Genomic DNA, 22809 nt, shown 5'->3' with positions numbered 1-22809 from the left:
CAGGACCCTTCAGTCCTCAGGCAGAAGCTCTACCCACTGAGCAAACAGGCTAGGGATTACTAGTTTACTTATATCTCATTTCATTTGTATATCATATCTGATAACTAGCAGTTCTTCCCTCTTACCCATTTTTCTATCTGTTGTTAGTTTTTATTTAGGAGGTTTCAAACTATTATGGCAGCTAATCCTTTATCAACAATATGAGTTAGAAATTTTTTCTTTAGGTTATTAAAATTGTTTTTACTTTGTGGTATTTTTGCCATGTATAATTATTTTTAACATTTTTATGAAGCCTACTATATTAGCGTTTTCCTTTATGGTTTCTGAGTTTGGGTCATACTTCAAATAGAGTATCTCACTCGGAAACAAAGAAACAAAAACATTCCCATGCTCCAACTAGAATTTTTATTGTTTCATTTTTATGTTTAAATCTTTGATCCATTTGGAGTTTATCTTGATTAAATTCTTTTCTGGATCAGTTTCCACTTGTCCCCACACATTTATTGAATGATCTGTTTCATTGCCACTAATATGCAATGCCACCTTTATCATATCTAACCTCTCATGTGCATTTGGATCCATTTAGGGAATTGTGCTACATTGATCTGCTTTTCATGCATTTGGGTCATACTGTTTAGTGGCATTAGCTTGACAATATATTGTAACGTTTGATAGGTTTCTTTTCTGAGAATTGTCCTGTAAAGGTACAATAATCTAGACTGTAACCTCAGTAATATTAAAATATTGCTATTGATATAATTTTATATAAAAATATATTTGTATATACCAGGTGTGTATGAAGTCTGAAGACATAGATATTATTTTTTACAGATTGGAAATATCCTTGATGACATTGTATGTGTATATGTATTCACCTATGTATGTTCTCAGACTTTATAAATAACCTATAGAACTTTCAGTTTGACAATCATGAAATCAGTCAAGTAACCAAGCATAAATATGAACTATCAACACATTTCTTTAGAATCCCGAATTTGAGCTTTTAATGCCAATGATACTTAATCAGGGAAAATATTTTTTCTGTAATAAATGTTGTGCAGGATGATATCCTTAGCAAACACATTCTATGGGTTTTGTAATCAGAAATGGAAAATATCTATTTCTCACATTAAAGAACCCAGTAGAAACTGAGGGCGTATTTTTTAGGGGGGCAGAGGAGTATATATTTATCATGGCTGATTTTGCATCCCTCAGAGCAGTGTTGGGCATCTTTGCAAGAGTCTTCTCTCAGCACACTGGTCCAGATGCTTAAATCAGCCATCATTGCTCAAATGATTTATTCGGTTGAAACACCTCAGAATAACTGCAATCTGAAACCTCTTCTAGAAATGATGAAAGAAGTGTATAAGGTAAGTGTGCATCTAAAGGAATGTATATACCATCTTACTAAATACAAATCTTGTAGTTCTCAGCCAATTGGAGTCTTGTTCTGTTCTGTTTTTCACACCAGAAAGAGAATATTTTATTCAGCCTTAATAATTCAAAATTTTGCTTGTTTTGCTAATTGGATAGACTCTGGAGGAATATATTACATATTACATATAATATATTAGATGCACAAACACTAGTCAAATATGAGAGTGGTGTAGCATTTTCATTAGCGTGCACAGCATAATCTAGAAGTAACCTAAGGTTAGGCTACTAATAATCTTAATATTGCTAGGGGACAGGAGAGGAGCCAGAGCATTTTCAATAAAACAAGAGAATTAAGTTGATATCATTCTCTTAAAAATTAGGTAAAATAAGATGCTTTTACAAATAAATTGCTAAATGGCAATCTGAGCAAAGTTCACCATAAAATAACAATCTCAATAGGAGAAAATATTACATACAAGGGTTAATGCTTTTCAGAAGTACTATTTTTTTTAAATATATTTTATTGATTTTTTACAGAGAGGAAGGGAGAGGGATAGAGAGTTAGAAACATCGATGAGAGAGAAACATCGACCAGCTGCCTCCTGCACATCTCCCACTGGGGATGTGCCCGCAACCCAGGTACATGCCCTTGACCGGAATCGAACCTGGGACCTTTCAGTCTGCAGGCCGACGCTCTATCCGCTGAGCCAAACCGGTTTCGGCTTCAGAAGTACTATTATAGTACTACTAGAGGCCTGGTGCACGAAATTTGTGCATGGGGGGTTGGGGAGAGGGGGTGTCCCCTCAGCCCAGCCTGCACCCTCTCCAATCCAGGACCCCTTGGGGGATGTCCGACTGCCAGTCTAACCGGCAGTCTGGGGATGTACAACTGCCAGTCTAACTGGCAATCAGACATCCCTCTCACAATCTGGGACCACTGGCTCCTAACTGCTTACCTGCCTGCCTGCCTGCCTAATCACCCCTAACTGACCCCCCACCTGCTGGCTTGGTCGCCCCTCCCTGACCCCCTCTGGCGGACTGGTCACCCCTCACTGCCCACTTCTGCAGGCATGGTCACACCCAACTGCACCCCTGCCAGCCTGGTCGCCCACGCAGCCTGTTCGGTCATCTGTTTGGTTGTTGCGGTTGTGACGGTCGCTTAGGCTTTTATATACAGTGGGGCCTTGACTTACGAGTTTAATTCATTCCGTGATGGAGCTTGTAACTCAAATTACTCATATGTCAAATCAAAAAGTGAACGAGTGAGACACATGATGCTGGGCTGATGTTGTGGCGTTCACTGTGACGTTCGCTGCGCCAACTAGCGGTGGGGTATCTGAAGCTGGCTTGTACCCCGAATTTTAGCTCACAACTCAAAGCAAAAAATCGGCCGAGAGACGGCTCATATCTCAAAAAACTCTAGTCAGGACACTGGTAAGTCAAGGCCCCACTGTATATAGATTTCTAAAGTAGTATATTTTTTTTTCTCCAGCTTTATTGAAAATTAATTGACATATAACATTGTGTGACTTTAAAGTGTGCAGTGTGTTGATTTGATACACTTTATATTTTACAAAATGATTAACACCATAGCTTTAGCTAACACCTCCATCACCTCATGTAGTAATTACTACTTGTTTATTGTGGTGATAACACTTAAGATCTACTTGTAACTTTTAAGAATATAGTACAGTGCAGTTGACTATAATCACCATGCTGTACATTAGATCCACAGAACTTATTTATTTTATAGTTGGAAGATTGTACACTTTGACCAACATCTCCCCATTTCCCTCACCCCCAAGCCCCTGACAACCATCATTCTCCTTTCTGTTTCTATTAGTTCAGCTTTTTTTTTAGCTCCCACATATAAGTGAATTCATACCGCATTTGTCTCTCTGTCTGCCTTATCCCACTTAGCATAATGTCCTCAAGGTCCATCCATATTGTCCCAAATGTAAAAATTTCCTTCTTTCTCATGGCTAAATAATATTTCATTATATATGTGACATGATGAAAGAAGTGTATAAGATAGATGAATGAATATCACATATTCTTTATTCATTCATCCATCCATGGATGCTTAGGTTGTTTCTTTCTTAGCCACCATAAACAAGAGCAATAAACATGGGGGTGCAGATAGTTTTTGAGAGAGTGATTTAATTTCCCTTGGATATATACCCGGAAGTGGGATTACTGGATCATATGCTAGTTCTGTTTTCAATTTTTTGAGAAACGTCCATGCTGTTTCCATAGTGGCTGCACCCATTTACATTCTCACCAACAGAGCACAAGAGTCCCTTTTCTTCACATCTTCACCAACACTTGTTATCTCTTGTCATTTTGATGGTAGCCATCCTAACAGGTGTGAAGTGTTATCTCCTTGTGGTTTGACTTGAATAGAAATATCTATTCAGTTCCTCTGCTCATTTTATTTTTTAAATATATTTTTATTGATTTCAGAGAGGAAGGGAGAGGGAGTGAGAGATAGAAACATCAATGATGAGAGAGAATCATTGATTGCTGCCTCCTGCACGTCCCCTACTGGGGATTGAACCCACAGCTAGGATATGTGCCTTTGACTGGAATCAAACCCGAGTGCCTTCAGTCCGCAGGCCGATGCTCTGTCCACTGAGGCAAACCGGCTAGGGCTCCTCTGCTCATTTTAATTTTTTACATTTTAAAAAATTTATCTTTATTGTTGAAAGCTTTAGAGATGTTCTCTCCCCAACCCCCTTTGACCCTTTCTAGCTCGCACCCATCCCCTTCCTCAGGCCTTCACCACACTATTGACTTTGTCCATTGCTTCTACTTGTATGCATACATCTTTTTACTTTTTTTTTTTTTTTAGGATCACAGTATATTTTATTTTACTTATTTATTTTTTTAATTCTTTATTGTTTAAAGTATTACATATAGTAGTACATATGTCTCCTTTTTTTCACACTGACCTCTCTCCGGCCACCCCCAGCCTCAGCACATGATGAATTCATGTTGGTTGATCTCTTACCACCCGCCCCCACCCTCCCTTGCCTTCCCTCTGAAGATTGATGGACTGTTTGATGCTTCTACATCTCTGGATCTATTTTTGTTCATCAGTTTATGTTGTTCATTATAATCTACAAATGAGTGATTTTTTTTTTCTCCAACTGGCTTATTTCACTTACATAATGCTCTCCAGGTCCATTCAGGCTGTTGCAAATGGTAAGAGTGCTTTCTTTTTTACAGCAGCGTAGTATTCCATTGTGTTGATGTACCACAGGTTTTTAATCCACTCATCTGCTAATGGGAACTTAAGCTGTTTCCAAATCTTGGCTATTGTATATTGTGCTGCGATGAACATGGTGCATATGTCCTTTCTGATTGGTGTTTCTGATTTCTTGGGATATATTCCTAGAAGTGGGATTACTGGGTCAAATGGGAGTCCCATTTTTAAATTTTTGAGGAAACTCTATACCGTTTTCCACAGTGGCTGCACCAATCTGCATTCCCACCAGCAGTGCACAAGGCTTCCTTTTTCTCCACATCCTCACTAGCACTTGTTGTTTGTTGATTTGTTGATTTGTTGATGATAGCCATTCTGACAGGTGTGAAATGGTATCTCATTGTTATTTTGATTTGCATCTCTGGGATGATTAGTGACTTTGAGCATGTTTTCATATGATGCAGAAAAAGCATTTGACAAAATCCAACACCTTTTCTTGGTAAAAACTCTTAGCAAAATGGGAATAGAGGAATCATATCTCAGCATAATAAAAGCCTTATATTACTAACCTACATCCAACATCATACTCAATGGACAAAAACTAGAATCATTTCCCCTAAGAACAGTAACAAGACAGGGATGCTCACTCTCACCACTGCTATTCAAAATAGTATTGGAAGTGCTAACCATGGCCATCAGACAAGAAGAAATAAAAGGTATCCAAATTGGAAAAGAAGAAGTAAACTGTCACTATTCGCAGATGACATGATATTGTACATTGAAAACCCTAGACTTCATAAAAACACTACTCAATTTAATAAATGAATTCGGCAATGTAGCAGGATACAAAATTAACACCCAGAAATCTATGGCCTTTTTATACACCAATAATGAATTCACAGAAAGAGAAACAACAGAAACACTTCCATTTACCATCACACCAAAAAAGTTAAGATACCTAGGAATAAAGTTAACTAAGGAGGCGAAAGACCTCTACTCAGATCACTACAGGATGTTGAAAAAAGAGATAGAGGAAGATATAAACAAATGGGAGAATATACCATGTTCATGGATTGGTAGAATCAACATCATTAAAATGTCCATTCTACCCAAAGCAATCTATAGATTTAATGCAATCCCCATTAAAATACCAATGGCACATTTAACAGACCTAGAACAAACTCTCCAAAAATTCATATGGAACAAAAAAAGACCCCAAATGGCTGCAGCAATCTTAAGAGAGAACAAAAATGTTGGAGGAATCACAATACCAGATTTCAGGCTATATTACAAAACCACTGTTTTCAAAACTGCCTGGTGCTGGCATAAGAACAGATATATAGACCATTGGAACAGAACAAAGAACCCAGAAATCATCCCAAGCCATTATGCTCAATATTTGACAAAGGAGTCAAGAGCATACAATGGAGTCAAAACAGTTTCTTCAATAAAATTGGACAGATACATGCAAAACAATGAAACTAGACCACCAACTTACACCATACACAAAAACAAACTCAAAGTAGATAAAGAACTTAAACATAAGATAGGAAATCCTCTGTTCATTTTATAATCAGACTAGAGGCCCAGTGCACAAAAATTTGTGCACTCGGTTGGGGGGGGGGGTCCCTTAGCCCGGCCTGTGCCCTCTCGCAGTCTGGGACCCCTTGGGGGATGACCACCTGCTGGCTCCCTGGGGGATTGGGCCTAAGCTGGCAGTCAGACATCCCTCTGGCAGCCCAGGAGCCCTCGGGGGATGTCCACTTGCCAGCGGGGAGCAGGTCTAAGCTGCAGTCGGACATCCTTAGCAATGCTGAGGAGGCGGGAGAGGCTCCCGCCACCACCGCTGTACTGGCAGCCCTCAGCCTGGCCTGTGGCCGAGCAGAGCTCCCACTGTGGGAGCACACTGACCACCAGGGGGCAGCTCCTGCATTGAGCGTCTGGCCCCTGGTGGTCATTGTGTGTCATAGTGACCAGTCATTTCCAGTCGTTCTGCTGTTAGGGTCAATTTGCATATTACCCTTTTATTATATAGGATAGAGGCCTGGTGCATGGGTGGGGGCCAGCTGGTTTTCCCTGAAGGGTGTCCCAGGTCAGGGTGGGGTTCTCCACTGGGGTGCCTGGCCAGACTGGGTGAAGGGCTGATGGCTGTTTGCAGGCTGGCCAAGCCCCCCAGCGGGGACTCTCACCCCATGAGGGTGTGGCCATCCTGGGTGAGGGGCTGATGGCTGTTTGCAGGCTGGTCTCGGCCCCCAGCCACCCAAGCTCCCAGTGGAGGCTGGCTGGAAGCAGGTATCTGGGATTTATTTATCTTCTATAATTGAAACTTTGTTGCCTTGAGCAGAGCCCACAGCCAGCCAGGGCAGGCAGGAAGCTTGGCTTCCTCCATCGCCGGGGCAACCAAGCCTCCTGCTTGCTCCAGCTCTGTGGCTGCTGGCCGCCATCTTGGTTAGGTTAATTTGCATATAGTCACTCTGATTGGCTGGTGGGCATGGCTTCTGGGCGTGGCTTGTGAGTGTAGCAGAGGCATGGTCAATTTGTATGTTTCTCTTTTATTAGATAAGATTGTTTTTTGCTCATTTTTATGAGTTCTGTATATATTTTAGATATTAATCTCTTCTCAGATATATGATTTGTAAATATTTTCTCCCATTCCATAGGTTGCCTTTTCATTTTGTTCACTGTTTGTTTTGCTGTGCAGAGGCTTTTGAGTTTGATGTAGTTCATTTGTGTTGCTTGCTTTTGTTGCTTGTGCTTTTGGTCTTATATCCAAAAAATCATTGGCAAGACCAATGTCAAGGACCTTTTTCCTATGTTTACTTCTAGGAGTTTTATGGGTTTAGGTCTTATGTTTAAGTCTTTAATATATATTAGAGGCCCGGTGCACAAAAATTTGTGCACTCAGGGGGTCCCTCAGCTCGACCTGTGCCCTCTCGCAGTCTGAGACCCCTCGGGGGATGACCACCTGCTGGCTTAGGCCCGCTCCCTGGGGGATTGGGCCCAAGCTGGCAGTCAGACATCCCTCTGGCAGCCCAGGAGCCCTCGGGGGATGTCCACTTGCCAGTGGGGAGCAGGTCTGAGCTGCAGTCGGACATCCTTAGCAATGCTGAGGAGGCAGGAGAGGCTCCCACCACCACCACTGTACTGGCAGCTGTCATCCTGGCTTGTGGCTGAGCAGAGCTCCCCCTGTGGGAGCGCACTGACCACCAGGGGGCAGCTCCTGCATTGAGCATCTGGCCCCTGGTGATCATTGTGTGTCATAGTGACCAGTCATTCCCAGTCGTTCTGTTGTTAGGGTCAATTTGCATATTACCCTTTTATTATATAGGATAGAGGCCTGGTGCATGGGTGGGGGCCAGCTGGTTTTCCCTGAAGGGTGTCCCAGGTCAGGGTGGGGCCCCGCTGGGGTGCCTGGCCAGCCTGGGTGAGAGGTTGATGGCTGTTTGCAGGCTGGTCACACCCCTTCAGGGAGGGCGTCCCCACTGGGGTGCCTGGCCAGCCGGGGGGAGGAGCTGATGACTGTTTGCAGGCTGGTCAAGCCCCCCCCCCAGTGGGGACCCTCACCCCATGGAGGTTTGGCCAGCCTGGGTGAGGGGCTGATGGCTGTTTTCAGGCTGGCCACACCCCCTTTAGGGTCGGGGGGTTCACACTGGGGTGCCTGGCCAGTCTGGGTGAGGGGCTGAGGGCAATTTTCAGGCTGGCCAAGCCCCCCCGGCGATGGAAGCTCCCAGCCTCTCCTTTTTTTTTTTTCTTTTTTTATATCTGGGATTTGTTTACCTTCTATAATTGAAACTTCGTAGCCTGGAGTGGAGCTCAGAGCAGGTCAGGGCGGGCGGGAGGGAAGCTTGGCTTCCTCCATCGCCAGGGGAAACCCAAGGCTCCAGCTCCGTGGCCACGGCCGGCTGAAAGCAGGTATCTGGGGTTTATTTATCTTCTATAATTGAAACTTTGTTGCTTTGAGTGGAGCTCAGAGCTGGCCGCAGCAGGCGGGAAGCTTGGCTTCCTCCATCATTGGGGTAGCCAAGCCTCCTGCTTGCTCTAGCTCCGTGGCTGCCAGCCGCCATCTTGGTTGGGTTAATTTGCATATAGCCACTCTGATGGGCTGGTGGGTGTGGCTTAAGGCATAGTGAAGGTACAGTCAATTTGCATGTTTGTCTTTTATTAGTGTAGATATGGATATGGATATAGATATAGATATAGATAAAACCCTAATATGCAAATAGACTGAATGGCGGAATAACCGCACAACCGGTCACTATAACGTGCGCTGACCACCAGGTGTTGTGCATGGAACATGGCAGGCATTGGCAGCAGGCGGCAGAGTGTGAAACACGGTGGGTGTCAGCCATGGTGGGATGGTGGAGCAGGTGAGCGGGGCCAGTCGCTGTCATCAGGGCAAAACTCTGGTTGTTACTGAAAATTCTTTGCTCCCGCATGCCGTGGTCTCACCCAGTGCTTGCACCTGCTGCTGGTGCCAGCCCCGTTCGCATCCGCTGTCAACATCCAGCGCTGGTCCTGATTGCTCGGCACTGTCAGCGGGTGCGAGTGGCAGCTGCCAGCCCCGATCACCCCTCAGGTCTTCTCCACCTCCCCCTGCTCCTAAGGAGTGACTGGGGCAGCAGCCGCCGCTCGCACCTTCTGGTGGCGCCGGCCCCAATCGCTCCATACAGTCAGTGGGTGGGAGGGGCTGGGTGGGGGCGTAGAGTATGGGCCGAGGCTCGCCTCAGTGCCCACCGTAGCCTTGCGACCCACAGTTCCTTTAAAGATGCACGAATTTGTGCACTGGGCCCCTAGTGTGTGTGTATGTGTGTGCATATCTATATAATAAAGAGCCAGGGTCATAACCACTGAAGAATCGACCAGACCAGAAGTCAGTGCTGGGTTGCCGCTGTGGACGCCCCAAACCAGCACTGACTGCCTAAGGGGCTGCGGATCAGGCCCAGAGAGAGGCCTTCAGAGAGAGAGGCAGGGTCTGATCCATAGCCTCTGTGGCAGCCATTGATCAGAACTTGCCTCTCTCTCCCGGCCTGGCCAACAGCCGCTCCTCCATTTCTCTACAGGCCTCCACCGGAGCTGCTGATCAGACCTGCCTTTCTGATCAGGCCCCGTTGATAGGCCCAGAGATGCTGACTGGCATAAATACTGACCAATCAGAACCAAATCTGGGTCAACTGTGAGGAGCCAATGGCTGCCTAAGAGGTGGAGCTTTTGACACTCACTGGCATAGAAACTGACCAATCAGAACCAAATTGGCTGGCAGAAGAGGGCAGTTGGGAGCGAGATCAGGCCAGCAGGGGAGGGCAGTTAGGGGTGATCAGGCAGGCAGAGGCAGTTAGGGGCAATCAGGCTGGCAGGGTAGAGAGTTAGGGGCAAGATCAGGCCAGCAGGCAGAGAGGTTAGGGGCAATCAGGCAGGCAGGCAGAGGCAGTTAGGGACCATCAGGCAGGCAGGAAGAGGGGTTAGGGGTAATCAGGCAGGCAGGCAGGTGAGTGGTTAGGAGCCAGCGGTCCCAGATTGTGAGAGGTGTGTCCGACCGAGGGTTTAGGCCCGATACCTGTGGGATCGGGCCTAAACTGGCGGTCGGACATCCCCTAAGGGGTCCCAGATTGGAGAGGGTGCAGGTCGGGCTGTGGAACACCTCATCCCTCCCCATGTACAAATTTCATGCACTGGGCTTTATATATATATATATTGATTGATTTTAGAAAGGAAGGGAGAGGGAGAAATAGAAACATCTTTGATAAGAGAGAATCATTGATCGGCTGCCTCTTACACGCCCCTCACTGGGGATCGAGCCCACCACCTGGGTGTGCCCTGACCAGAATTGAACCATGACTTCCTGGTTCATAGGTCGAAGCTCAACCACTGAGCCACTCTGATCAGGCAGTCTTTAATCCATTTTGAGTTAATTTTTGTGAGTGGTGTAAGATAGGGCTCCAATTTTATTCTTTTTCCTGTGGTTATCCAGTGTCCCTGCTGCATTTGTTGAGGAAATTATCCTTTCCCTATTGAGTATTCTTGACTCCCTTGTCAAATATGCAAAGATTTAGTTCCGGGTTCTTGACTGTGCTCTACTAGTCTATGTGTCTATTTTTATTTCAGCACCATAAAAACAGTGTGTGTGTGTTCTTAAATTCATATATATATATATATATATATATATATATATATATATATATATGAGAGAGCGAAGATTACATCATTACAGTTTTGATTACTATAGCTTTGTAGTATAGTTATAAATCAGGAGGTGTGATACCTCCAGCTTTGTTCTTCCTCAGAATTTTGAGAGGAATTGTATAAAATCTATAGATGACTTTATGTATAATGGACATTTTAACAATATTAGTTTTTCTAATCCATGAACACAGGATATCTTTCCATTTCCTTGTGTTTTCTTCAACTTTGTTTTATCAAAGTCTTGTAGTTCTCAGTGTACAGATCTTTCATGTACTTGCTTAAATTGATTCCTAAGTATTTCATTGGTATTGTGAATGATCAATTGGAGTCTTAAGACAAATATGAATCATGTGGAGTTACATATTTCTTAAAGTAATGTATAAAAGGGGAATGTTTGGCATAAAATAATTGAGGATTTAACAAGTGAGAAACTTTATGAGGACTTGAAGATGTTTTGTAATAGACCTCTCTCTTACCCATCTCTGTGTGATGTGTACTCTTTGTTTCCAATATTGGTTATTTGCTTTCTTTTTTTCTGGATCAGTTTTACCAGGAAGCTGGGGGGTCTTTTATTGTCGTGTACTTATTAATTTAAATAATGGTTACATTCAATATTATTCTGTATTAGATTCAGATATACAGCAAAGTGCTTAGAAAAAGAGGGACTTTACAGAGTGGGTCCTCCACCCCACCAAGTACCCAAGAAACAACCATTTTATTTGTTGATCCTCTCTCCTGTACATCTACATCTGGGTTTTCTCTTCCTAATTTATGTTCTTTGATTCTTTATTTCCTGCCTCCCATATTTTGAATTCATTTGATTTGATGGAGCTTTATTTAGATTATTGATTTGCCAACATGTCTTCTTCTGAAAGGCCTTCTTGAACCTTTAATTCCTTCTCCAAAGAGAAACTGTATCCCTGATGCCTGATTACTTGTCGTTTTCACCTACCAGAGCATGGATCACCAGCTGGCTGTTTATGCCCATGGGCAGCTTACTGAAACACATCCACACTCACTTGTCTACATATTGTCTAGGACTGTTTTGTGCTATAAAATGTCAGGGTTGAATAGCTGCAACAGAGACTGTATGGTCCCAATCTCAAAATTTTTACTATCCAGAATTAAGAAAGGGTTTGCTAACTATTATACAAGACAGTAAGCTTCATGTAAGCTAGGACAATTTTTACCTTATGTTTTGTCCCACACCTGGCAAATAGTATGCACTACATTATTATTAATTAATTAATGGAAAAAGGGCTGAGTTTTTATGGTGCTTTTATTCTCAAGATCTGGGAACTGTTTCCAGAAAACCTGTGCCCTAAGAATTGCTGTACTATATCCCCTGCCAATTGGAGAAATTATAGATCTAAAAAATGGAAGTTTCATAGAATTCTACTTCATCATTAATAAAGGCATTTTGTTTATAGAGCTCTATTCTGATTACCTATGAATAGCTCTCTCTCATATAGATATGTGTGTGTGTTCTTAGACAGATATATATATATATATATATATATATATATATATATATATATATATATATTGCACGAAATTCGTGCATGGGCGGTATGTCCCTCGGCCCAGCCTGCACCCTCTCCAATCTGGTACATCTCCCTCACAATCCAGGACTGCTGGCTCCTAACCGCTCACCTGCTTGCCTGCCTGATTGCCCTTAACTGCCCTCCCCTGCCAGCCTGGTCACCCCTCTCCCCCCCTGCAGGCCTGGTTCCCCCCAACTGCCCTCCTCTGCCAGCCATCTTGGGTATTGGAGTGATGGTCAATTTGCATATTACTCTTTTATTAGAAGATTACATCATTCGTTAGTAGAAAATGATATTCACAGGTCATATTCTCTTTAAGGTAAACAAAGCTACTTGTCAACTACCAGAGAATACTTTCATCATAAATGAACTCTCCACTAAGTTGAACTTTATTGAAGAAAGAGAAATAATGTTCCAGAGAGATAACTACCTGGTAAGAGTAACATTTTCACTTCTGAGTGGAAATACCAAGAGGGCTCTGAATATTTTCATACTTTAAGGGGGGACACATTAGTACCTATGTAGGTATGTAGGTATGGAATATGCTAAACTAGATAATCAGTGAAAACTTAAACATCTTTTACTCACAAAACAAATGCATTTTCTTAGAAATTTGTTTCTAAGTAATTTGGATTTTTAAAAACAGATTCTAGGAAATATAGAAAGAAATAATTTAAGGTGGTGAAGTAAGGGAATGACATTTTTCTCTGCTTTTAATGATCAAAACTGTCTATTTGTTTCTTAGATAACTGCAGGAAACTTCAGTCCCATTATTTTCAGTGAATTTCCATTTATCTTTAATTTGCTATCCAAAATTACATTATGGCAAGCTGATTCCGTTATGAAAAAACTGGTATGTATGCCTTACATTTTTATTATGAAAAATTTCAAACATATACAAAATAGAAATAATGGTGTAATGAATCCCATCACAAAGTTTTAGCAGTCATCAACATTTTGCTACACTTTTATTATTATTGTTGTTTTTGTAGTTGTTAGTATTTTTGCTGAATTACTTTAAAACAAATCCTAGGCCCACTTTCTTTTCACCTCTCCATACTTCAGGGCAATATTTTTGGTTGTTTCACTCTTATTCATGCTGAGATTCATCAGTGGGTTCAGTTGGTGACCACATGGTATTTCCATTGTAATATTTCCCATTAATCTTTTATTTAATTACTAGAGCCCCGGTGCATGAAATTCGTGCATGGGGGTGGGGGGTCCTTCAGCCTGGCCTGCACCCTCTCCAATCTGGGACCCCTCAAGGGATGTCCGACTGCCAGTTTAGGCCTGATCCCTGCTGGGGCTCTGGGATCAATTGCAGAGCAGAGGGATGCCCTTCCCACCCAGCCTGGGCTCTGCCATTCATTGCAGCCCACAGGGAGGCCCTGCCCACCCTACCAGGGCTCTGTGATCAATGCTGTGCAGAGGGAGGCCCTTCCCACCAGGCCAGGCTCTGCCATTGATCCCCGCCCACAGGAAGGCCCTGCCCACCCAGCCTGGCCTCTGCCATACATCACTTCCCACAGGGAGGTCCTGCCTGCCCTGCCCACCCTGCCAGGGCTCTGTGATCAATGCTACGCAGAGGGAGGCCCTGCCCACCCGGCCAGGGCTCTGTGATGGGCCTTCCCAGCTGCGGCGGCTTGCCTCGGCCCTCGCAGCCACGGCTTTGTCCAGAAGGACGTCTGGAACACGTTCGGTCTAATTAGCATATTACCCTTTTATTAGTATAGATTTTATCCATTGTTTTGGTTGAAGTTTGAAAAACAGCAACATTTCTAATATTATCATTTCTTCCAAAGTTATGAACTGCAAAGAACTTTTACTTTTTTAACTTTTTTACTTTTTATGAAAAGAACTTTTCCTCATCAATGAGGGCTCTTTGGCTCCCCTGAAAAATCATCCATATAAGAAGGCAGACTAATGCGTAATCCTTTTCCAGGCATAGTAGTTGTACCAATTTATGTTACCACCAGCAATGCATGAGATGCCCCTTTACATTATAACCAATGCAGTGTTACTAAGCAGTATTCCAATTCAATGGGTTAGCCATGATATTCCAATTTAATTTTTTAAAAAATTATGTTTTTGATTGTTTCAGAGAGAGGAAGGGAAAGGGAGAGAAACATCAATGATAAGAGAGAATCACTGATTGGCTGCCCCCTGCACACCCCCCACTGGGGATCAAGCTTGCAACCCAGGCATGTGCCCTGACCAGGAATCAACCTCTTGGTTCATGGGTCAATGCTCAACCACTGAGCAACACCAGTCAGCTCAATTTAATTTTAATTTATGTTTCTCATCTATATATATATATAAAAGCCTAAGTGACTGTTACGACCGAATGACTGCAACAACCGATCCACCAGTCACTATGACATGCACTGACCACCAGGGGGCAGACACTCAACACAGGAGCTGCCCCCTGGTGGTCAGTGCACTCCCATAGCCAATCTCCCTTGGCCAGCCACTGGTCCCTCCCTGCGACCAGCCAACCTTCCATGGTCCCTCCCCCCAGCCGGCTGCCCCAATTGGCCCCAATAGAGGCTGGCCAGCCAACCTGTGGTCCCTCCACCTGTTGCTTCCCCCAGCTGGCAGGCCCCAATTGCCCTGGCCCTGATCAGCCTGGCCCTGATCGGGACTGGGCAAGATGGCCCTGATCGGCCCTGATCACCAGCCAGGCCTAGGGACCCCACCCATGCACGAATTCATGCACTAGGCCTCTAGTTATTATATAATGGCTGCAGCCTCACTTTCTTCAGCTAATAACCATTGTCTTCCTACTATGAGCAATACTGAAATGATCAAATAAATGCTCTTTTTCTCTCTATCCAGTTTTAGTGACTATACTAAGTTCTTAGTTGTTACTCTTTGGATTATCATATCTGTTTATGAGTCTTGGAGCTTGAGCCCTGGCCGGGTAGCTCAGTTGATTAGAGCATCATCTCGATAGTCCAAGATTATGGGTTTGATCCCCGGTCGTGGCATATACAAGGAGCAGTCTATGAATGAATAAATAAGTGGAACAACAAATCAATGTTTCTTTCTCTCTCTCTCTCTCTCTCTCTCTCTCTCTCTCTCTCCCCGTCCCATTCTATCTCTCTAAAAACAATAAATAACAATTTCTTTAAAAGTCTTGGAGCTTGATTTATAAGCCCCAACTGATATTCTTTTATTCCCAGTGAATTTATTCTGTCTTCCATTTATTCCCTTTCTTCCATTCTTTTTCTGGGAGTTGTATTATTCCCACAAAACACTTACATGGTATTTTGTCTCTCTTGTCACCATCAGCTTTATACTCTCAGTTATACTCATCACATGCCCAGACATTATGCTAAAGATTTTCCAAACATTTTTTGATCATTGAAGTTTGTTTTCTAGGCCATTCCTCAGGAAAGGTTCGTATCTATTTTCTATGATGTTTATAGAAAGACTATAAGAGCCCTAGCAGGTTTGGCCTGTGGACCAAAAGGTCCCAGGATCAATTCTAGTCAAAGGCATGTATCTTGGTTGCCGGCTCCTCCCCAGCCCAGGAGGAAACCAATTGATGTGTTTCTCTCACATCGATGTTTCTCTCTGTCTTTCCCTCTCTCTTCTACTCTCCCTAAAATTCAAAGGAAAAATATCCTTGGGTGAGGATTAACAAAAGAAAAAACAAAAAAACAAAGACTATAAGACAGACTTTAACGACTTAAAGGAATCAGAAACATACCCATTACTATTGCTAATAATTCAAAGGAGATGGGCCATGTAAGCGAAAAGTCTGGGACATCACATGCACAAAAGGAGTCATTTCAGTAATAAAATATTTCCTTTTCATTCCCTATTAATTATAGAGCTTATATGACATTTTCCAATGGGCCATGCCTGATAAATCCATAAACACCACATCCTATATAATAAAAGCCTAATATGCAAATCCACCAAATGGCAGAAGGATGGGTTAGCAGGGGGCAGGGCGGGGCCGGTGAGAGGGCAGCACCAGGTCAGCCAAGACAGGTGCCAGCAAGCAGAGGAAGGAGATGGCGATAGGGGGTGGCAGTGACCAGTGGCGGTGGAGGGGCGATCAGGGGGCAGGGCCGGCTGCTTGATGGCCGGCGCTGTCCTCGATCGCCGTGCTGGTCACCTCCCACAGAGGGAGGCCAGACTGCAGCTTAGGCATCCCCTGAGGGCTCCCGGACTAAGGGAGCAGGCTGGACTGAGGGACACCCCCCCGCCAAGTGCACAAATTTTCATGCACCAGGCCTCTAGTTTATTTATAATACTCAACCTAGAGGGACAAAGTACTTCCTGCTAAAAGCATTCCACAGTTAAGGACTCTCAATTTAGTTACTGTTATTAGTGTCTATCATCAGATTGACTTGCTCATCTCTTCTGTTTCCCAGCCACCTTTTTTTTTTTTTTCAATTTTCCTGACATTCCTGGTAATGGGAGAAAATAGATTAAATATTTCCTTCCCTAACCTAACTTTCCCTTAAGTTCCCTTTAAGCAGATCTTTCCCTCTACATTATTTTCTTCTATAGAAATTTTCTATCTAACCTGTCTGCTCTGTTAGTGAGGGTTGAGTGCATAGCGGACCCAGGCAAGTTACATACTATGAAAGATTGGGAAATGTTTGAGGACAAGGAAATTCTTAGTTGTAGTTGTCATGGCTGAAGTCACAAAGCAGGTCCCACAATCCTGTCCTCCAGAGGAGAGATGATGGACATAGTCAAAATTGTAAGCTCCAAACTAGATTATCAATCCAAATGCACAAATGTAGAAATGGGAAAACAATACATGGAGAGCAGGAGTAGAGAGACTAGAAAATAAGATATACAGGTTTCAAGTCCAATTCATGGGAAGGCGAGAGAAGCCTGGGCCACAGTAGGACTCATACACCTTTCCCTGCTATAGTCAGTGCAGGGCATTGCTGGCCACTTCCTGTCACTCAGAGCCACGGGACATGGTAGCTTAGCAGTCAGTATTCCTGAAGTGTCTGCAGATTCCAAGGCCACAGGAGGAGATGACCCACCACCAGAAAGGACTAGAAATGGCATTTTTCCATCTCCCTACTAATGTGGAGCTTCTTGTTTTGTTTCTTTTAAAATATATATTTTTTAATATATTTTTATTGATTTCAGAGAAGAAGGGAGAGGGAGAGAGATAGAAACATCAATGATGGCTGCTTCCTGCACACCCCCTACTGGGGATTGAGCCCACAACCCGGGCATGTGCCCTTGATGGGAATTGAACCCGGGACTTTTCAATCCGCAGGCCGACGCTCTATACACTGAGCCAAGCCAGCTAGGGCTGTGGCGCTTCTTTACAACAAAGATCTTAGGGAAAAACCAGAAGAATCTAGTGGAATCACATGTAATTTCTCAGTATATGGTAGTAGCAGAGATCTGGGACAGGGCTTTCCCAAGCCCAGAGCCATATGCATGCACTTCTCTGAGATGCTTATAGAGTGCTAATATGGGCAACCACACGCAGTCTGGAAACCTGGACTAGGATAGTTATTATCCACCTGTCTTACTGTCTCAATAGTGGCATTGGTTTATGAGTCCTAAATATTCTTTTATTGTCCTTGTGATATAGCAGAAGTCCTACAGGAAGGTTAAAGGTCAAAGCAAGGCCAGTAATTCCAACACTAGATTTCTATTCCCAAGGAGTTGTGCAGAAACAAGAGCAGGGAGCTGAAATGGTGAGGGCATGTTGAGAATTTAGAAAAGCTTAATGGAAGTACTATGTAGGGTAACAGAGAACAATTTTCTCTGAGCAAGTCTTTCCTCTAGTCTGTTCCCTACATCTCACGTTATCCCTCGGCTTCTAACCTGCCCTTATATTCTTGAGAATTATTGTGCTAACACTCTTCTTCTTAAAAAGTGGGAGAATGTCTCTGCATGGAACACCACTATTGCTTTTAAAGATCATGTTTACTAAGATAAGTGATCAGAGATAGCTTTTAATTACTTAGCTGTGCATCCACGATGGTTAATCCCCTGTACAAAATTCCTGGATAGCACAGTCTCACAGATTCTACCACCTTTTTATCTTCCACAGTGTACATATGATGCTCTTTTCTTAAATAATTACAATATGAGCATATATAGCACTGGTAGGCATAATTGTATGTTAGACAAAATGGGTTTATCTGAAATGTTAAATATTTCCTAATATTCCTGTGAAGATTCCTAAAATATTTCTTTTTCCAGAAATCACAAAGTACACATATGTTTTCACCCATATTTTCACTTCGAGTCAGACGAAGTCACCTAGTTGATGATGCTCTGCGTCAATTAAACCAAGCTGAAGTCACTGACCTTCGGAAAGAATTGGTGGTACGGTAAAAAGTCTCATTGGGCATTTTTGCTAATGTGGGAGAGAAGCAGTTATTTAATGTAGCAAAAGAAGAGCCTGCATTTGAAATTATAGTTATCAGCCTTATGATTTCCAGAATTCCTTGCTAACCCTTCAGAAAAAAGCAATGGGACATTTAATTGAACATTGGGATTATAAATTAACTAGTTACCTATGGCTATAATGAACCATCCCAAAGCTTAATGACTGAAAATAACAATACTTTATCTGCAGTTCAGTAGAAGATCTCCTGATTTAGGGTGAACTTATCTGGGCGGCTTTGCAGATTCTGTATGCACCTGTTGACATGTTTGGGAGTTGGCTAGGGATGGACTGAGCTAGGCTAGGCCGGTCCGAGGAAGTTTGGCTCTGCTTCCAGTTTTTCATCTTCTTCCTGGGACCAGCAAGATGTTCTTCTCACAACATTGCCAGAGGTACAAAATAACAAGCCCAGTCACACAACACACATTGCTTTAGTCAAAGCAAGTCACATGGCTGAACCCCCATCAAGAGCTGGTGAAATATACTCAGCCTCTTTAAAGGGTGGAACTACAAAGTCACATGCAAAAGACTTGGGTCAAGGAGGGGCGAAGAATTGGGGCTGTCAGTGCAATCCACAAGCAGCAGGTGGAGCAGACACTTTCCCTACATTTTGGCTCTACTTTTAGCTATAGAACTTCCACTACTATATTGGTTCTAACTATCCTTCACTTCACCCTTTGTGGGCGCCTGTAGGAATTTTATTGTGTGGTACCTCAGATTACTAGCCTTATTGAGGCTATAAAATAATGACTAACTCTAGATTCGAGCTGGAGTCCGTTCAGAAAGGAGTGGATTTTCTCGATATCAGCCGTGAGGGGAAGATTTGGGTTCTCAGAGAAGAAACCAGAACCTGGAGGGTTAGACTCACACAGGAGAGGGATATTTCTCAGCATGGGACTCCAATGGGAAACAAAATATTTTATAAGCCAGACTTTCTAGTTGTATGTCTCCCTCTGTACCTACTCTCCTTTAAATCTTGATTATGAGGAAATGAACTGAAAATGATTCTGCTACAGGAGATGACAAAGAGGTAAGAAGGTAAGAGAGATCTGATCAAAATATAGACCCTGAGCAAGGCAAGGCTGTCAAGGCCCATTATGAGTGTGTCCTGACCATGACAGAGGCAGACTTGCTAGGGTCAACACTCAACCACTGAGAAATGAGAAAATCGGAAGTAAGATTAATTCGTTACTGGGATATCCAGATGGAATGAGAGGCAGGCCCTTCGAGATGGCCGTGTAGGGCCAAGGAATCAGTTGATCAAAGTGGCAATAGATAAGATCTTCCAGGCAAAAAGAGAACTCTTAGTCAAGCTTAGTGATGCTTGTATTAAAAAGATAAAAAGAAATTATCCAGGAAAGGAAGTAGAGAGGGAGTCGTTAGAGAGGAAAGCTGGGAGTGCACTCGGCCACAAAGTCCAAAACTGGACTTTAGAAAAGAGGGACCAGTTCATATTGATCTCCCACACAAGGGATATGGGCAGTTAGGGCTCATGGTTCCTGGAAGGATGCTAGGCCCAGGCTGGCTGGAAGGGCTGTTTATCAAAAGTCCTAATGAGGGGAGAGGTAGGAGAAATTAAATAGTTGTTGATTGGGCCAAAGCTGTAAAGTCTGAATGATGCAATGAAGACAGATAACAAGATAGAAGAATCAGGGGATTTAGTGGCCCAGAGGATTAAAGCACATCAAAATTTGGTTTAAGACGCTGGTCAACATAATTGGTGAATGCTAAGTCTTGCTAGCATCCCCTTCACTTGGTTCATGGCAGTGTAAAAGCCCCATGCACTCAGTATACAATAATCGGATAATAAATAGGTTCATGGCAGCTGCTGCTCAGGAGCAAATTGAGGGAGAACAGATTGCAGTGAAGTAAGAGATGTGGGATTCTGGGAATTCTGGTGACTGCAGGAGGTTTGAAACTTTTCTGCAAAAGGTCAAGGCACTATATTTTAACTGGGAGTGTTCTCTTTCCTCAGGTTGAATTTATTAACGAAATTCGTTCTGTGGGTTATGGGGTAAAGTCCGAGTTCTTCTACTTCATATTTCAAGAGATGACCAAGACAGAATATGGAATGTTCATGTATCCTGAAGAGGGTTCCTACATGTGGTTTCCTATCAGTGTAAGTCTTTTATTTATTTTCTTTTTTTTTCAGGACAGAAAAATTATGCCATCTATTACAACATGAGAACCATACATAATCATGTAAAATTAGGTCCGGGACAGTGGGGCTGAGTTGATTGGAGTGTCGTCCATGCACTGGAAGGTCATGGCTTTGATTCCCAGTCAGGGGCCATACCTAGGTTGTGGGTGCCAGCCAAGTTGAGGCATGGTCAGGCATGTATGGGAGGCAACTAACCCAATCCATGTTATCTCTTTCACATTGATGTCTCCCCCTCCTTTTCTCCCTCTCTAAAATCAATTTTTAAAAATGACACTATTTTAAGTGAATAAATAATGTAAAATTAGGTCATATAGAGCCTTGCTACTCAAAATATGGTCCACAGAGCAGCTGCTCCAGCAACACCTGTGAAAAGTAGAATCTCAGGCCTGTGTATTTCATAAAATCATCAAGTAATTCATACGCACTTTATATTTTTAAACAGCTTCAATGAAGTACACTTGAGATACAATAAACAGCACATAGATTTTTCCAATTTGATAAGTTTTGATATACATATATACCAATGAAACTCTCACCATCATCAAGATAATGAAAATAGCCTGGCCAACATGGTTCAGTGGTTGAGTGTTGACCTATGAACCAGGAGGTCACAGTTCAATTCCCAGTCAGGGCACATGCCCGGGTTGCAAACTCGATCCCCAGTGTGGGCCATGCAAGAGGCAGCAGATCAATGATTCTCTCTCATCATTGATGTTTCTATCTCTCTCTCCCTCTCCCTTCCTCTCTGAAATCAATAAAAATGTATTTTTTAAAAAGATAATGAACCTACACATCATCCCCCAAAGTTTTCTCGTATCCCTTTCTAGCCCTACTCCTCCCCTGCTGCTATGCCTCTGGTGCCCCCTATCCCATACCCAGGCAACAACTGTCACTATAGAGTACTTTGAATTTCCTAAAATTTTACAGAAATGGAATCATAAGTAGTCTTGATGTCTGTCCTCTTTCACTCAGCATAATTATGTTGAGAGTCACTCATGTTGTTGAATGTAACCAAAGCTCATTCCCTTTTGTTGAGTAGTATTCCATTGTATGGATGTACTACATGTTGCTTATCTACTCACTTCTGATGGATATTTGTGTGGTTTCCTAGATTTTGAGATGCAGTAATCTAGAATGTTTCTATAAGAAGAGAAATTATTAATATAATCCTAGAGATAATTGCTAATTCTAATAAGGCAGTTCATTTCTGCAATGATTATACTTTTACAAGGATCCTCAAAATGTAAACCTACCTTAAAATAACAAAAAACTTGTCTTTATTTCTCTATTAGAAACACAGAGAAAATAATTCTAAAAAGAATCATGTTGAGCCTCAATTTATGGATCCCCTTTCTGATAAATTTCCAAGTGTTCTTTCCATAGTAGAAGTTTGGGACCCAGGGGACAGGGAAAAGGAAAAGAAAGATGAGTGGGTGTGCAAAAGTGCTGAGAAGTGATCTGTATCTTTTTGAGAAAGAATGAACTTCTAGAAATAGAAATGGCGAAGGTGTACAAATGGTAGGATTTTTATGGGTCAAACAACAAGCATTTATTGACTATTTCGTGAGATTCCATATTGTATTAAATATTGTGAGTGATTCAAATTAGTACACAACACAATCTTTTTCCTCTTTTGGTATTTGTAGATAGAGTGATAAGAATAAAACACCATGAACTTTAGCAATTGTTTCTAAATTTTGGATTGCTGACTTTATGTGTAATAGTTGTTGAGCACGGAAGCGTAGGGAAGGATACACTGATGTAGAATTGGAAGCCCAGAGTTGTAATCTCGATGATGGTGGTTGAGTCTTTTAGCTTCTCTGAGTTTTCGGTTTCCTCGCCTATAAAATGGCTGTCATAATTTCTGCTCTGCCTGCTTTACAGGACTGTTGTGAGAATAAAAAAACAAGATAAGGCATATATCCAAGTGTGAAAGCGCCAGGAAAACTCTAGGGCA

At 42.8% G+C, this 22809-nt stretch overlaps 1 protein-coding gene across 1 annotated transcript in view; it reads left to right on the top strand.

Annotated features, from left to right (window-relative positions):
* LOC138992378 (E3 ISG15--protein ligase HERC5-like) overlaps positions 1–22809 on the top strand; it is a 61053-nt gene that overhangs the window by 27709 nt on the left and 10535 nt on the right. The window contains 5 exon segments of the mRNA XM_070391145.1: positions 1216–1370; positions 12626–12739; positions 13052–13159; positions 18505–18630; positions 20667–20810. Coding sequence (XP_070247246.1) covers positions 1216–1370; positions 12626–12739; positions 13052–13159; positions 18505–18630; positions 20667–20810 — 647 coding nt within the window.

The sequence above is a fragment of the Myotis yumanensis genome, unplaced genomic scaffold, assembly GCF_028538775.1.
Source record: "Myotis yumanensis isolate MYYU_CA2020_CCGP unplaced genomic scaffold, mMyoYum1.0.hap1 SCAF_1, whole genome shotgun sequence".
Lineage (NCBI taxonomy): Eukaryota > Metazoa > Chordata > Mammalia > Chiroptera > Vespertilionidae > Myotis > Myotis yumanensis.
The sequence above is the reverse complement of the archived record's forward strand: the minus strand, read 5'-3'. Positions and strand labels throughout refer to the sequence as shown.